The sequence below is a fragment of the Salvelinus alpinus genome, chromosome 13 (assembly GCF_045679555.1).
Source record: "Salvelinus alpinus chromosome 13, SLU_Salpinus.1, whole genome shotgun sequence".
NCBI lineage: Eukaryota > Metazoa > Chordata > Actinopteri > Salmoniformes > Salmonidae > Salvelinus > Salvelinus alpinus.
Genome location: NC_092098.1, coordinates 48,672,916 through 48,690,318, shown reverse-complemented (window position 1 = coordinate 48,690,318; position 17,403 = coordinate 48,672,916). Strand labels below are relative to the sequence as shown.

General features: G+C 47.7%; 2 protein-coding genes across 7 annotated transcripts in view; both read right to left on the bottom strand.

The window, feature by feature from the left end:
* Positions 1-647: 647 nt before the first annotated feature.
* On the bottom strand, positions 648-4,912 carry LOC139537860 (eukaryotic translation initiation factor 4E-binding protein 3-like). The gene is made up of 3 exons (XM_071339711.1): positions 4,530-4,912; positions 1,878-2,039; positions 648-1,002 (listed from the first exon to the last, which is right to left on the bottom strand). Exons 1-3 carry the CDS (start codon positions 4,666-4,668, stop codon positions 971-973), a joined length of 333 nt encoding a protein of 110 aa, XP_071195812.1. The 5' UTR covers positions 4,669-4,912; the 3' UTR covers positions 648-970.
* Positions 4,913-5,867: 955 nt separating this feature from the next.
* LOC139537847 (ankyrin repeat and KH domain-containing protein 1-like) overlaps positions 5,868-17,403 on the bottom strand; it is a 43,123-nt gene continuing 31,587 nt past the window's right edge. For 3 of the 6 annotated variants that reach the window (XM_071339683.1, XM_071339684.1, XM_071339685.1), the window contains exons 19-34: positions 15,673-15,815; positions 15,301-15,514; positions 15,003-15,178; positions 14,729-14,891; positions 14,220-14,315; positions 13,681-13,797; positions 12,138-12,309; positions 10,908-11,397; positions 10,634-10,789; positions 10,244-10,393; positions 8,127-9,673; positions 7,709-7,882; positions 7,215-7,457; positions 6,846-7,039; positions 6,538-6,702; positions 5,868-6,439 (exon numbers count right to left, since the gene is read on the bottom strand). In XM_071339683.1, coding sequence (XP_071195784.1) covers positions 6,380-6,439; positions 6,538-6,702; positions 6,846-7,039; positions 7,215-7,457; positions 7,709-7,882; positions 8,127-9,673; positions 10,244-10,393; positions 10,634-10,789; positions 10,908-11,397; positions 12,138-12,309; positions 13,681-13,797; positions 14,220-14,315; positions 14,729-14,891; positions 15,003-15,178; positions 15,301-15,514; positions 15,673-15,815 — 4,260 coding nt within the window. In that variant the 3' untranslated portion in view covers positions 5,868-6,379. The remainder of the gene's footprint in view (positions 6,440-6,537; positions 6,703-6,845; positions 7,040-7,214; positions 7,458-7,708; positions 7,883-8,126; positions 9,674-10,243; positions 10,394-10,633; positions 10,790-10,907; positions 11,398-12,137; positions 12,310-13,680; positions 13,798-14,219; positions 14,316-14,728; positions 14,892-15,002; positions 15,179-15,300; positions 15,515-15,672; positions 15,816-17,403) is intronic. The other 3 variants (XM_071339686.1, XM_071339687.1, XM_071339688.1) reach the window with 1 other exon arrangement.

Below are 17,403 nucleotides of genomic sequence, written 5' to 3'. Positions count from 1 at the left end.
TTGAGGGGGTAAAATAACTAATACATTTTAGAATAAGGCTGTAACGTAACAAAATGTGGAAAAAGTCAAGGGGTCTGAATACTTTTCGAATGTACTGTATACTCTATAGCAGGGCTGTTCGATGTCAGTCCTGGAGTGTCGAAACACTTCTGGTTTACATCCTCTTCTTCTCATAAGGGACTAATTTAGACCTGGGACACCATGTGAGTGCAATTAACTACCAGGTATAAATAAAAAACTGAAGTGTTTTGGCCCTCCAGGAACAGAAATGAACATCCCTGCTCTATACCAGGGGTATTCAACTCTTACCCTATGAGTTCCAGAGGAGCCTCCTGGTTTTCTGTTCTACCTGATAATGAATTACACCCACTTGGTGTCCCAGGTCTAAATCAATTCTTGATTAGAGGATTAAAAAAAAAATGAAGCCAGTGCCACTGCCTACAAGGTCCAGAGTTAAGTTTCAGGGCTCTGTACATTACAAGTGAGTTCATTCAACCAAACCACAAACGCCACACTTCTTGGCCTATAGCCAAGTCTTTTCAAACCATCAGATGATTAAAAAACACAAAGCACCATAACTTTTTTAATTTCATTTATTTTCTTTGCAGCATAACAGCACACTCTCAAAGAGCCCAGAGATTAATTGAAGTAATCTCTGAATACCCTTGTAATCAGCTGCCAACCCCCAGACCACATATAAAAATGCAACTTGACAATATTCGTTGCCATTTAATAAAACTCAAAATGATAAATTCATTAATCCTGTAAAAACAGAAAGTACCAAGTGTACAAAAAGAAAAGGTACATCAAGATGAAAAGCAGTTAACAGACTGACTGCATCCACTCTTCCCAAATCATCCTCCAGGATTAGACAGGAGGGAATCTAAAGTGAGTGTGACCAGTAGAGCGACCACCCAGTGGTCTGAACAGGATACAATTTCTCCAACAGAATGGGTCTGGATGAGTTGCTTCAGATGTCAATCACAAACTGGGCATCGTCAGCTGTAGGGACAGAAAAGAGAACACAGGTCAGCGTCGAGGACATATCCTTTCCTGAACTTCCAAAAAAGCTTTGAGCATCTACAAACTAAATGAGTTGGTCACAAGACATGCAGCATATGGCTTGGCCAGCAGCTTGACATATCAGACAGGTTTTTGTTTGCTTTTCTCGAGGAGCGGTTTAACTTGGAACTTGGTCTAGTGCTGGTACAAAAAGAGTCAACAAAACACACCAACTGTTTTGTACATCAGGTGATAGTCTGGGCATTTGTCACCTCATACACACTGCACTGATGATAATAGGCCTATGTAGCCTACTTCCTTATCCTCGGAAATAAACTACTTATTTGTCACCAACGTCACCCGAACAAAGCAACCTATCCCCTCCCTTTAATTACTGGTAAGAAATTAATTAGATAATTAAACTCACCTCTATAACTTGCCTAATTAAATAATTAGGCAAGTTATAGAGGTGAGACATCAGAACATCATGTGAATGCAAGATGGAGTAAATCAAGTAACAGGGACTGAATGACAAGGATATATTTGTATCTTGGGATATAAACATGATGCCTTTCAAACATAGCAACTGCTTTCCATTTCCCTACACTGTGAACTAAGACAGAATAAGTGCAATGACTTGATTTACTGTCCTTGCACAGCTTCTAATAACAAAACAAGAGAACTTGTTTCTCAAGTATTTCCTTGAGGAGCCCTTAAAAAGGTGTTCCCTCTTGAGTTGCTCAGTAAAAACATCTGCTGCAAAGCCATGTGGGAGAGGAGTCAGGTGTTTAGGAGAGCAGGTAACCAAGAGGCCTGGCTAGGGGAAGAGGTTAATGGGTCTCATAGGATATACAGTAGTGTCGGACCAGACCAACCTGGGATGTCTTTGTTCTCGTCCATTTCCTTCAACTTGCCCAGAGGGTGCAGGGCCGGCGCCGTGACCCCTGGGATATGGGGGAGACAGCACGGAGGGGTACGTGTCATCGGTGAATTCCGACATTCCAGCAGGAACTTTCTGTCATAGATTATCCTGGTTCCTGTGAGGACAAAGGGTTGAAGTGTCTGTCTCGGGGTAAGAACACAGAAGTACCAGGAGCAGTGATGCCAACTTAGCAATTTTGTTGCTAGATTTAGCAACTTTCTTTTCAAACAGCACCTAGCAACAAATTTAGCTACTTTAAAAAATATATTTTGAACTTTTAGCAACTTTTGAAAAGTGACTCGAACGCTAAAATGCACACATTTTCCCTCTAAATGACACAAAAACGATTTTCTCTGTCACACACTCAGTCACAACACATGTGCCTGGCTGCAAAAGTGCATTGTGAGTGACGTCAGCAGCAGGCCAGCAGCAATTTCAGCAAATTGCAGATCATTGTTGGCTGACTGCAGCAGCAGTAGTACGTGTTCGACGAGCCAAACCCAATGAATATAGTTGGTCACGAATGTGTGATCTTGAACAGAACTTACATCAATCAACATGCCTCAATCAAAAATGTACAGCCAGAAGTACAGAAAAGAGGGGGTGTCTGTACCTGAACAAATGTCAAATCATATTTTTTGCCGAGATGGCCAGTCAATTAGTTAAAACGTTATTGTGTATTCTACGTAATGACGCAGTTTTACGTTATCACGCAATGACATCAACGTCATTTAGCAACATTTATCAACAAATCAACCTGCCTCTAGCAACTCACCATGAAAATTTGTTGGCAACACTGACCAGGAGTCATGATGTGCAGCAATCCGTCTAGATCACGAGGTATTCTTGTGCACAATATTTATCCAAGGTGTGTTAGTGCAGGCTACATAGAAAAGTGGGCGGTCTATACTCCGCGTGTACTTTTCAATAGAATAACTCACCTTGATCTGATCTGGATCCTATACTACTAGCAACTATATCAGGGTGTTTTCACACTTGGTCCCTTTCAGCCACTTTTTGTGATTCGTTTTTGTGCAGTGTGAACACTCGAAAAGGAACTCGGCACACTCAAAAGAGCCCCGGAAGCGAAGCCATCTCGAGAGGTGGTCTGAGTACGCTTCGTTTGAATTCCATCGTCCGGTTCCCTTTTTTAGGACAATGTGAACGCAAAGCTCCCCAGGTTCGCTTGTCATTATTCCCGCACCACACACACTAGACTACTGTAACACCGTTTCCCATGCCATAAATCCGCACACTGGTGGCACTAAAAAAAGAGATGTGCAGGTTTCGCGAAATATCCCGTTTTTGGATATTGAATATTGATTGGATATTGATTAGCGATTGTCAAGGCCGCACAGAAACTCAAACATGTGTTATGTTTTTAGTTCAGATTATTTTTTAGCAATATGTGATTTATAGGCTAAGAGAACGCCATAAACCGTTTATTGATTGTGGGGTTTGATTAGCGTGAGAAGACAATATATTTGGTGAGAATCACAACATAAATTCCAAAATCTATTCTTGCTCTTAAAAGGGGCAGTAGCCTACATTGGGTGTACAATTTCCAATTACAGCATTATTTATTATATTTCTATTTATTCTGTTACCAATTAAATGTACATGTTAATAGTATCGTCTGATTACAACTATGTCTCATTTTAACTAAATGCAATCTATTAGCTTCCAAAATGTAAATTGGTATATCTAGCTGTCTGATAACACATTCTGATTGAATGGCTTGTACTGCACTTTATAAAAACCCAGAGTGCATGTTGGAAAAATATCTTGGTTCCTTTCTAAACATAGCAATGTGAATGCAAAGAGGCCTCTGGGTTTAGGTGAAATGAACTGGAAAAATAGTCCTCATTCAAAGGCAAGGGCAGTGTGAACACAAAAGTTATTTTGCAGCTTAAAATATTTTTTAATAAAAAAAATTCTTTACCCGAGTTCACTATAAAGAGGACTATATGTGAAAACACCCTCTGAGAATCTACTGGTCTGACATGTTTCATATGCTGTACTGGGAAAATAATTTGAACGCAATCACACCTATGCACTCTTTTGTCATACAGTTCAATAGAAGTCTCTGGATCTCAGTCCCCTCAGTTCAGGTGTGTTGCCTGGCTTTACAAACTCCTCTACCCCTGTAGTGCCTCCTTGTAACTGAGCCGTAACGTCCTCAGCAATTCCAGCTATGTAACACCACCAGTGAAAACAACCCCATTCCTTCAGCCTCTCTCCCCTCCACGTTGGACTCCTTGTAAAGGCCACACAATGTCCTCCTCACACACACGTTGATAAATCGGATCAACTGCATCTTGACAGAGATAATTGAATGTCATGGCTGGATCCATACAATAAATGTTTATTGGATGATTCAACTAAAATTATTGGAACAGGTAAAAGTGCATTTAATGCAATAGGAATGTAAGTACATAACCGTTCATTCAAAACTGGACAAAAGCGTCACCACGCTCCCAGGTCATATCTTCATGCAATTGTGCGCAATGTGCTGTTCTCCAAACTAGCGCAGCGCTTACACGCCCGAGGCCGTATCAGTGTGTTCTTCAATACGATAAGTAGTCCCTTATTTTGCTAAACTTACCTCCAGGTGTCGTGGAGAACAGGGTGCCTCCAGGCGTCTGACTGTAGGAGTCGGGCAGCTGAGACCAGTCTTTTGACTGCTCAAAGCGACTGGGAATAGGGCAGTTTAGGCCTATACTGGTGGTACCGTTAGAAGACATCGTAGACAGCAGACGAATGAACAGTTCTAAGAAAAAAAGACACTGCAAATTATTTGTGATCGATGTCTACTATAGCCTGTAAGATGGTAAAGCTGCGCCAACTCTGAAGTTTTGTTTGACAACTAGGGGACTGCGGCGCTGGGAGACGCACTACGCAGTGAGCTCTAGCAGCCACGTGCAGGTGTTTATGAAAAATCTGCTGATTTAAGGCGTGGCTTAGTTTGAGTTTCACAATCACCTCACTACTGTATCAACCTGCGCAACATTTCATTTTAAAGCTCACCAATCACATATGCGAACTCAGTATGAACTGACATGAACCGTCACATGATTCGACCTGGTAGATCTTTATATACCCTGCAAACGAGGACAGATGCATAGCATAACAGAAAGTTTGCATTTAAAACAATCAAAATACTACTAACGCAATAGCCCATCCCCCAAATATACTTGACGTTCTATATGTTTGTGATGTCATGACAATGTTCTTCTCCCAGTGGAGGCTGGTGGGAGGAGCTATAGGAGGATGGCCTCATTGTAATGGCTGGAATGAATGGGACAGAATCAAACATATTGTTTCCATATGTTTGATACAGTATGTTCCATTTATTCCATCCCAGCCACTAAAATAAGCCCGTCCTCCTATAGCTCCTCCCACCAGCCTCCAGTCCTCTGTTCTTAAATCATCCCAAAAAATGTTAGATTACTTTACTGTCCCATTATGGCTTGAGTGATTGGTCTCTCCTCAAATATATCAAATTCCCAGTCAATCTTGTTGGGGGGGAAAAAGGAAACATCTCCTGCATTACTTGTTTACAAGTGCAATTCAAACAAGGCAGTGTTGATAAGCAATAATCAATTTGAAGTTAGATAACAAAAGATAGCAATCCTAGTTGAACGTCGGTCATTTTATGTTTTGACATTATGGTGTTCTCTGGGTAGACTCTTAGTGAATGTAAAATGAAGTGTCCGATTGCAGTCTCTCGTGGAAACTTCTCCGTGCATGATAAATAGGACCCCGTGCCAGAACATTCAGTCAGAGTGAGCGATTACATCATCATGAGTACACATGCCACACAGGAGCAGTCTCCTACTTCTATAGACAGACCAAGGGCACTTCATATCAACAAAGTGTGCAGAGATAATCATGAGGTGTATGTCGTCATGAGGTAAATACAATATGAATAAAGGCACAACAGTACAGTTTTGTCTTTTTATTGACTATTAAGGTAAATATTACACATTAATACAGTAGAGTCACTATACGACATGTAATCTGGTTTTAACCCTTCTTTTTTTTAGTATGTAAACAATTATACATGTATTTACCACTAAAAAGGTCTGAGTTCTCACTTTATGTTATCACCTAGTTCTTGGGCTGAGTATAAATAAGCGTACAGTCCTGTAGAGCCCTGCAGACCAAGAACAATTAAATGTGGGGCTTTTAAAGTCAAAATAATGGCTATACTACGCAAAGAATGGATCCTGTTTAACAGGCAATTGGTTTGTTCATAGACAGTGATAAACACGTTACAGCCCACACTGAATTCATCTTTTTAGTTAGGCACATCAAAATGGTTTCCGACCATCCAATTTCTCAGTTTCTGGACACTCCCTAGGTTAATATCTTTGTATATTATGTAATTATCTGGTTCTCTTAAACGTGTATGAGTCTTGTTAAATGGTCCTATGCTTCAATCGCTAGATGTGTTTAGTTGACGTGATTCAGGTGCACATTTCCAACGTGCGGCACCCAAGTCCCAGGCCAGACCTGAAACGACACGTTTTCATCACTTAGTTACAAAACCACAACCGAGGAAGACTGATTAATGGTGAAAATAAGTGAATGATGTTGATGGGAGTGCTTACCTGCTGGGTTTCTGCAGTCTCTGCAGAGTTGGAGACCACGTTCATGATGGGATTCCAGGCAGGGTCAGCGCTATGGAGCCCGTTGTACATGGGGCCCCCAGGGGCCTCTCCCATAGGAGGGTGGGGAGGAATGATCGTCCCGCCATACATTGACATTGGCAAACCCTAGAAAGGACAATTTAAAAAAAGACAGAACTGGTAAAAAAATTTAATTATATATGTTAAAAAATGTTTTTGTGATAGTTCTCATTGGATCATTCACACCACAAAATCTTTGCATCAACTATTTAGCAGTGTCTGTCCGCTACCTTTGGGAAGTCCATGAAGTTGGTGGGCATGGGTTGATGGAAGGTGTTGGAGGGGTTCACGATGCCGGTGTCGTCCCGCTCCATGGCTTGGTGCTGGGAGAAGCCACTCTGCTGGTGCATCACGTGACCGCCCATCAGGGGCTGAGACCAGCCTGACATCGCCTCTAAAGGTGGAGGGTAAGAGCAGGGGAGGACTGAGATTTTGGATCGTGTGAGAGTTAATCGTTATGTTCAAAACATTTACAATACATTTCAAAGCATTATAATAAACATCTTAAAACACTGACAATTAAAGATGATCAGTTCTACAACTATCCATTCCTCTACAACTGTACACTAACCCGATCCACCTCTCTCCAAAACACTCACCAGACGCACTGCCCACGCCGAAGGACCAGATGCCCCCCTGTCCGACAGGCGGCGTGTAGCTGGCTGTGAGCATGGCGTGGTTCACGGAGCCCGTCTGGCGGATGCGTGCCAGGCGCTCAGTGCCAATGGGTGGGGGCACCTTGCGGTCCTGCTGGCTGTTGCTGCTGGGCTTAGCCTGAATCAGAGCCGTGGTCACCGTGGACGCACAAAGAGGGGACGACACAGAGGACACCGGGGACTCACCTGGGGGGGGGGGGGGGGGGGGCAAAGGCCTGTTAACTTTCCAAATGTTGGATTTATCAAAGAAGACTTAAGATAAAATTACATGAAATCCTTTGATTAGGCTTAATTTAATTTCATTATTTTACCAAAAAGTAGACATTGAAGCTACTTTGTTGTCCCCCCAAAAAAAGGGGGGGGGGGGTTGAAAAACACTGTAGATCTATGAATGAACTGCCCTGTCCCCTGTCCCCTGCCCCGTGCTGTGCTCTTACTGGAGGTGGAGGCGCTCCAGGGGTGAGGGGAGAAGTGCTGGCGGCTAAAGGAGGGGGTTCCCACCGGGGATGGACCCTGCAGGTACACTGCACTGCCAGAGATACTGGTGGCGAAGCTGGTCAGAGCAGCAGACGAAGAGATGGAGTTTCCCGACGGGTCCATGTGGTGCATGCCTGAAACAAAGAGGTCAACTGACCTGGTTAAAATATTTAGGCACAAACCACTAATAAAACTGAACAAGTACGTCAATATAAACGTGATTAGTGCTGCTTTGTGGAACCTGTAGAATTCCTGTTTCTCTGGAACCAAATTATTTTCTTGGGTTACATGGTGTTATGGGTTATGTGTTATTTCCTGCTGTGTGTGTGTGTGTGTGCGTGTGTGTGTGTAGTGGAGTCTATGGTCCTTGTTGCTTACCAATGGGACTGGTGACAATCCTCTGGGAGTTACAGCGATACCCTGGAGCCTTGGAGCCGTCAGGAGCTGGCATCACGTTCTCCATCTGTCCCATGCCTCCCATGTAGGGCTGCTCCGGAGGGGTCCGGGCAGGCAGGTGACATGCTCCCCACACCTGATTGTTCCCCACCTGGTTGCTGTCAAACATGCTGCTGAAATGGTTGAAGAGGGCGGTGGGGCCATAGTTGGGGGGCAGCTGCTGGGTCTTGCCCCCGTGGCTGTGCATCTGGGAGCCGTTAATCATGCCCATGGAAGGGGGTGCCATGCCTTGGTTGGCATACTGCTGCTGCTGTTTCTGGTGTTGCTCCTGGGAGGCTCCAGAGGGAACAAACATAGAATGGTGCTCCTGTGGAGATGTCCCAGCTGGCATGGGGTAGACCTGAGCCGAGGGCTGCACGCATGAGGGAGAAGGCTGTGCGTAGTGAGGTACGGTGCTGCCCCCTGCTGGTGCAGCGTGAGAGGAGGGCAGGTGGGAGCAGGGAGGCTGGGCGGCCGGGGGGCTGGGCTCTGTGCTGGGGGAGCAGGGGAGGGGAAGCTGATGCTGTCGGCTGTCTGGCTGCTGGGAGGGCAGTGATGGTGGAGCCGTTGGAGGACCTGTGAAGTACATGGGGCCGTTGGAGCTGGAACATTCAGACGCTCCACCTTGGACAGGTGCTGCATCTGGAGAGGACTTCTCTTTACCAGGCGTGGTGCCACCAGCAGGCTCTGGCTTGGAGACGAGCAGCTGCTGTGCAGACGGGGCGAAGGGCACGGAAGGGGAGGACGGCGTAGAGGGCATGGTGGAGGGTGCAGGGGCCAGCTGCGTGGCGGGAACGTTGCTCACTGTGGAAGTGACAGCTGTCATGCTGGTCGTCTTTGGTTCGCCAGAGAAGAGCTGCTTCCTGGCAGAGTAGGGCGTTGGGGTGCCGGAGGGGGCAGTGCTGGTGGGTGAGGCGGTGGCTGCAGGGACTGCTGTAGAGGCAGAAGCTGTGTACTCCGGATGGGCAGCAGAGACAGGCGAGGGCCGGGGGGCAGTGCTCCCGTTGTGCTTGGGAGAGCTGTGAGTGCTGCCGGGGTTGACGGGCCGCACCGGGAACGGGCCCCAGGTGTTAGGCGATGGAGAAAAGGTGCCACCGAACTGTGCCATGGGCAGACGTGGGTGTCGGATGTGGTGCATGGTCTGGGCAGCCAGCAGGGCCAGATGTGGGTTGGCGTACGCCAGGGGCAGTGAAACAAAGGGGGGCCTCACCCCGGGGGACAGGTTCTTTCCCATCTTCCCTCCCTGCTGAGAGACCGGGGGGGTCTGGAAGGACACAGCGGACGACGGAAAAACTGATGCCAGACCCTTTGAGCCGGCCGCCGTAGTGTTGGTGGCCCCTGTGGAGGTGGTGTAGGTGGAGCCCATCTTGGTGCTGGTGCCAGGGGTGCGGATGTGGTTTCTGGGGATTAGGTCCTCCAGCTCCTTGGCTGGGTCCTGGATCAGGGCGTTGATCAGTTGCACAGCGTGCCGAGTCGACTCTGTGCCTCCTCTGAAGACCAAAGGGAGAGAAGCAGGTGAGTGTCTGACCTGGTGGTGATCAGCGGGCCGGTCTGACCTGGTGGTGATCAGCGGGCCGGTCTGACCTGGTGGTGATCAGCGGGCCGGTCTGACCTGGTGGTGATCAGCGGGCCGGTCTTACCTGGTGGTGATCAGCGGGCCGGTCTTACCTGGTGGTGATCAGCGGGCCGGTCTTACCTGGTGGTGATCAGCGGGCCGGTCTTACCTGGTGGTGATCAGCGGGCCGGTCTTACCTGGTGGTGATCAGCGGGCCGGTCTTACCTGGTGGTGATCAGCGGGCCGGTCTTACCTGGTGGTGATCAGCGGGCCGGTCTTACCTGGTGGTGATCAGTGGGCCGGTCTTACCTGGTGGTGATCAGTGGGCCGGTCTTACCTGGTGGTGATCAGTGGGCCGGTCTTACCTGGTGGTGATCAGTGGGCCGGTCTTACCTGGTGGTGATCAGTGGGCCGGTCATACCTGGTGGTGATCAGTGGGCCGGTCATACCTGGTGGTGATCAGTGGGCCGGTCATACCTGGTGGTGATCAGTGGGCCGGTCTTACCTGATGGTGATCATCCTTTCTCCATTCTTGTCCTTCTGTTTGTCCACGTCGATGTGAGCACCGGTCACGTCCTGAATGGCAGTGATATTACAGCCACCTCTGCCCATGATCCGAGACACGACAGAGGCAGGCACCAATAGCTTCTTAGATCTGACAGAAGACAAACAAGCCATTCCATTAATATCTGGGTCATACGGCTGTACTTAACAACTATGTAGTAGATACCAGGTGCAGTTGATGGTTAGTTAACAAGAAGTGACAGTTATAAACTCCAAACTAGAGGAAGGGAGGTGCTGTACCCTTACTGCACTCTTTAAGGGTAAAGGTCACAGTAAATATAAAAGGTAACCGTAACTACAGTAGCCATTGTTTGAGTTAAGGCCAACCCACCTCCGTACCACCTCTTTCCAGCCGTCTTCCCTCTTCTGGCCCCTCTTGGGGCTGGTGAGGTTCATCTTGCTGTTGGGCGAGGTGACCGGCAGGGAAATGGTTTTGAAGGAGGGGGGAAGGGAGCTGGGCCCCAGGACGTTGATGCAGTCATGGAGTCTGAGAAGAAAAAAAAGAAACAGAGAGCCCTGTGGTGTACTGTAGACAATTCACAAGTTTAGACTTAAGAATTCCCAGTTTGGACACAGCTTTTCAGCATTAAGACCTGGTCTCTTACTTCTGGTGTGGTTTGGAGATGGACACTGTGACTTTGTGGTCTCGGGAGATGTGCCTCTTCTCAGGGACCGGCTGAGGCTGTTGGCTCACCCCCGAGGGAGCAGACGATGAAGACGAGGATGAGGAAGATGAAGAGGGCATGTCCGGTAGGTAGTTGAGCTCCTGGCTCTTGCCGCCGCTGCTGCTGCTCTCACTGTTGCAGTCGGTGCTGTCCAGGTTGTCTGAGTCGCTGCCACCCGGCACCCCGCCGCCCCTGGGCTCCCTGTGGATCTTGTTTTTGTCAGTGTTCTGCTGAGCCAGCACCACCTGGGGGTCCTGCAGGATGATGGGCTCCATGGTCTTGTTCTTCTTGTTTTTGCGGTTGGTGCTGGGTGTGGTCGCTACATTGGCTCGTTTCTTGGCGAAGGCGTTGGTGAAGGTGGCAGAGGTGGCAGAGATGCCGATGGTAGTGGTGGTGGTAGCGCTGGGCGGGTCAATGGGGACATCACCATCTAAACAGAGCATGAGATAAGGAAGGTTATTCACCCTTATTTTACCATTGGGCCACTGAAACAACCAAAAGCACATTAAAAAGATCTCAAATGGCTTTGTCTCAGTTGAAATTAATATGAGCACGTCATTCTTTCAGTTAACATAAAATAATCTGTAAAATTAACTATTTTAATTAACTGATTGAATATCCTTTAATTCACGCAGACAGAGACGGTCATCTTCAAGAGTAAAACCATGCTGATTTCAGGAGCCCGGCTAGGTTACGAGAGGCCGTGTCCCGCCGCGCTAGGTTACGAGAGGCCGTGTCCCGCCGCGCTAGGTTACGAGAGGCCGTGTCCCGCCGCGCTAGGTTACGAGAGGCCGTGTCCCGCCGCGCTAGGTTACGAGAGGCCGTGTCCCGCCGCGCTAGGTTACGAGAGGCCGTGTCCCGCCGCGCTAGGTTACGAGAGGCCGTGTCCCGCCGCGCTAGGTTACGAGAGGCCGTGTCCCGCCGCGCTAGGTTACGAGAGGCCGTGTCCCGCCGCGCTAGGTTACGAGGCCGTGTCCCGCCGCGCTAGGTTACGAGAGGCCGTGTCCCGCCGCGCTAGGTTACGAGAGGCTGTTCAGGTGCCGCCGCGCTAGGCTACATAAGAGGCTATTCAGGTGCCGCCGCGCTAGGCTACATAAGAGGCTATTCAGGTGCCGCCGCGCTAGGCTACATAAGAGGCTATTCAAGTACAGCTAGTAAAAAGGTGGTTACCTTCAGAGGAGTCTTGGTCCTCTAACTCCTCGTTTACTTTGGCCTCCTCTTCCTCCTCCTCCTCTTCCTCCCCCTCCAGCTTCCTCTTCTGCTCTTCCTTCTTCTTCTTGCGTTTCTCCTTACGCTTCTCACGCTTAGCGGCCAGGGCTTGCTTCTTACTCTCCTCCCTGGACTGTACACACCAAGAAAAAAAACAAATGGATGATTACAACCCAGAGGATGCATCCCAAATGGCACCATATTCCCTATATAGTGCACTACTTCTGACCAGAGTTCTATAGGGACCATATTCCCTATATAGTGCACTACTTCTGACCAGAGTCCTATAGGGACCATATTCCCTATATAGTGCACTACTTCTGACCAGAGTCCTATAGGGACCATATTCCCTATATAGTGCACTACTTCTGACCAGAGTTCTATAGGGACCATATTCCCTATATAGTGCACTACTTCTGACCAGAGTTCTATAGGGACCATATTCCCTATATAGTGCACTACTTCTGACCAGAGTCCTATAGGGACCATATTCCCTATATAGTGCACTACTTCTGACCAGAGTCCTATAGGCACCACATTCCCTATATAGTGCACTACTTCTGACCAGAGTCCTATAGGCACCATATTCCCTATATAGTGCACTACTTCTGACCAGAGTCCTATAGGGACCATATTCCCTATATAGTGCACTACTTCTGACCAGAGTCACCATATTCCCTATATAGTGCACTACTTCTGACCAGAGTCCTATAGGCACCATATTCCCTATATAGTGCACTACTTCTGACCAGAGTCCTATAGGGACCATATTCCCTATATAGTGCACTACTTCTGACCAGAGTCCTATAGGGACCATATTCCCTATATAGTGCACTACTTCTGACCAGAGTTCTATAGGGACCATATTCCCTATATAGTGCACTACTTCTGACCAGAGTCCTATAGGGACCATATTCCCTATATAGTGCACTACTTCTGACCAGAGTCCTATAGGCACCATATTCCCTATATAGTGCACTACTTCTGACCAGAGTCCTATAGGGACCATATTCCCTATATAGTGCACTACTTCTGACCAGAGTCCTATAGGGACCATATTCCCTATATAGTGCACTACTTCTGACCAGAGTCCTATAGGGACCATATTCCCTATATAGTGCACTACTTCTGACCAGAGTTCTATAGGGACCATATTCCCTATATAGTGCACTACTTCTGACCAGAGTTCTATAGGGACCATATTCCCTATATAGTGCACTACTTCTGACCAGAGTTCTATAGGGACCATATTCCCTATATAGTGCACTACTTCTGACCAGAGTCCTATAGGGACCATATTCCCTATATAGTGCACTACTTCTGACCAGAGTTCTATAGGGACCATATTCCCTATATAGTGCACTACTTCTGACCAGAGTCCTATAGGGACCATATTCCCTATAGGACTCAGGAACAGGGTTCTATTTGGGATCCACACAACATCTACAGAGAGCTGTAAATCCATGAGGAGCAGAAGGTTTGGTTGGATAGAAAAGTAATTTACCTTCTCCAAGTCCAGCTCCTTCAGCAGAATGCTGGCGTTCTTGTTGGCCTCTGCTGCCTGCTGGTCTTTGGCTTTGACAATGGTCTCCATGCACTGGTGACATTTCTTCAGCAGGTCCTAGGACGAGTACGAGACAAACTTTACTGTTGGAAGCGCACTTCCTTTCAGAAAAATACAAAGTTTACCTTTTGTCATTTTCTAAAATATACCCACCCCCCTTTTCTCCCCAATTTCGTCATATCCAATTGGTAGTTACAGTCTTGTCCCATCGCTGCAACTCCCGTACGAACTCAGGAGGCGCGAAGGTCGAGAGCCATGAGTCCTCCGAAACACAACCCGGAAGCCAGCCGCACCAATGTGTCGGAGGAAACACCGTACACCTGCCTCATGTGTCTCCCGGTCACGACGCAACCTAGTGTCGAACCAGGATCTGTAGTAACACAGCTAGCACTGCAGTGCCTTAGACCGCTGCGCCACTCGGGAGACCCCCTTTGTCATTTTCAATGAATGGGTTGTTGGTCTTGTCCGTTTTAGCTTACCTTGTCCGTGATGGTGGCAATATATCTCATGCACTCGATGTCCGAGGGGAACTGGTTGACCTCCTTGACCAGGTACTGAACCACCTTCACATGGCCCTGTGAGACAGAGTTCAGAGGTCAGGCTCCTGGGATTATTATACATACACTTCCATTTATGCACCACTGGGGTCATTAGCTAAGACCAGGAAATTAACGGGGAGCATAGGTCATATATGAGATATTCAACTGTGTATCAGTATCAGAACCAATTTACTTACAGGAGAAAGTGACACTAGTGTTTTATCACAGTTTAGTTTCATACCACAGGAGGTTGGTGGCACCTTAATTGGGGAAGATGAGCTTGTTGTAATGGTTGGAGCGGATTAAGTGGAACGGTATCAAATACAACAAACACATGGTTTCCATGTGTTTGATACCATTCCATTCGCTCCGTTCCAGGCTTTATTTTGAGCCGTCCTCCCCTCAGCAGCCTCCACTATTTCATGTGTGTGTGTGTGTGTGTGTACCACCTTGCGGAAGGCAGCCATGAGTGGTGTGATCTTGCGGTTGTCTGCTGCGTCGACATCGGCCCCAGCCTGCACCAGCAGCTGCACCACGTCAAAATGGCCGCCGTTGGCCGCCAGCCACAGGGGAGTGTTTCCCTTCTTATTGCGCACGTCAATGTGAGCACCTCTGTGAGAAGGACAACAGGCTGAGTAGAGGAAGAGAGACTAGAGAGGAATGATATTCTGACTGAAAGGATCTTCTCACTGTCACACTGTACATAAAAGATGAAGATATTACCGGTTGATTAGGAGCTCACAGAACTTGTAGTGGCCCTTGTCTGCAGCGATGGTGAGCGCGGTGTCTCGGGAGGAGGGGACAGGTGGGGCGTTGACGTCAGCGCTCTTATCCAGCAGCACCCGCCCCACCTCAGCATAGCCACCCGATGCCGCCTCCATGAGGGGGGTCAGCCCAGTCTGAGAGAGAACGTATAATGGGTCAGTGAGACAGCACCACACAGACAAAAACATAATTTCTAATGTCTTTGACACACGCCCAGACAACATGTCAGGCTCCAGCCTGTTGCAGTTGCTACCACCTTGGCGCGGTGCTCCACGTTGGCCTTGCGGTCCAGCAGCAGACTGACCACCTCCGCCCGTCCCTGGAAGCAGGCCAGGGTCAGCGCCGTGTTGCGGTTAGTCTCGATCTGAGCGTTGATGTCTGAGCCCATGTCCAGCAGCAGCTTGACCGCAGGGACGTGACCGTTCATGGCAGCCAGCATCAGAGGAGAGATACCCAGCTTACTCCCAGTCCTGAGGGGAACAGACGGGGCGAGGGGAACAGACGGGGCGAGGGGAACAGACGGGGCGAGGGGAACAGACGGGGCGAGGGTATGATTATACAAACTGTTAATATTGGGACAGAGGCACAGCCTGCACAAACTGTGGCAAGGAGGGCTGGTTGTGGATACCTGGAGTTGATTTCAGCTCCAGCGTTGAGGAGGATCTTGATGATGTTGACGAAGCCCCCTGAGGCGGCCAGGCTGAGCGGCGTGTAGTCTGAAACGTTACGGTGCTCCTTGTTGGCCCCGCGCAGCAGCAACAGCTCCACCACCTGGAGGGAATGGACCACAGGTTAGTCAATCCACAGGACACTTCTATCGTTTATCTAAATGTATGCAGTGTTAAGCTGGTTCAGACAGTGAGTTTGTGTCTGTCAGGTTGTCGTTCTGTCTCCTGTTTCACTAAGGGGTTATTTCGTTGTTTTTATTAGGATCACCATTAGCTGTTTCTATGCAGCAGCAGCTACTCTAAGAGCCGAGCCTGCTGCGTACTCACCCTCAACGCACTGTAGGCTACAATACGTTGAGTTTCCCTGGGCGGAAACAGCTGTGACGCAAGCATGTTTGTGTTTATGAGTCTGTTATTCAAGAAGGTGAAACGATGTGTATGTTCACTGCTTTTCATAAATCATGTCTGGCTGTTTTTCAGGCTACGGCCTAAAATATGTATGTGTTCATATTTGTATTTGATTAGGGATCCCCATTAGTTCCTGCCAAGGCAGCAGCTACTCTTCCTGAGGTTTATTAAAGATCACCATTAGTTCCTGCCAAGGCAGCAGCTACTCTTCCTGAGGTTTATTAAGGATCCCCATTAGTTCCGGCCAAGGCAGAAGCTACTCTTCCTGAGGTTTATTAAGGATCCCCATTAGTTCCGGCCAAGGCAGCAGCTACTCTTCCTGAGGTTTATTAAGGATCCCCATTAGTTCCTGCCAAGGCAGAAGCTACTCTTCCTGAGGTTTATTAAAGATCACCATTAGTTCCTGCCAAGGCAGCAGCTACTCTTCCTGAGGTTTATTATGGATCCCCATTAGTTCCTGCCAAGGCAGAAGCTACTCTTCCTGAGGTTTATTAAAGATCACCATTAGTTCCTGCCAAGGCAGAAGCTACTCTTCCTGAGGTTTATTAAAGATCACCATTAGTTCCTGCCAAGGCAGAAGCTACTCTTCCTGAGGTTTATTAAGGATCCCCATTAGTTCCGGCCAAGGCAGCAGCTACTCTTCCTGAGGTTTATTAAGGATCCCCATTAGTTCCTGCCAAGGCAGCAGCTACTCTTCCTGAGGTTTATTAAGGATCCCCATTAGTTCCGGCCAAGGCAGCAGCTACTCTTCCTGAGGTTTATTATGGACCCCCATTAGTTCCTGCCAAGGCAGAAGCTACTCTTCCTGAGGTTTATTATGGATCCCCATTAGTTCCTGCCAAGGCAGCAGCTACTCTTCCTGAGGTTTATTATGGATCCCCATTAGTTCCGGCCAAGACAGCAGCTACTCTTCCTGAGGTTTATTAAGGATCCCCATTAGTTCCGGCCAAGACAGCAGCTACTCTTCCTGAGGTTTATTAAGGATTCCCATTAGTTCCTGCAAAGGTAACAGCTCCTCTTCCTGGGGTGCAAACACATTAAGACACTTAAATAACACAAAACAGAAGATATAGGCAGAATACTTTCACAAATGTGATCAGTTATACAGTTAATTTGAAAATATGATGATCTAGTAAAAGGCCGAAATTTGGTAATTTAAAAAATAAGACTAACATGACTTTTAAAAAAATGAAACATTGTTATTTTAGAGACACACAGTTACAATAGCCAATGATTTTCATTAGGTGGGACGTATACCGTGGGTCGCTAAATAATGATTATGA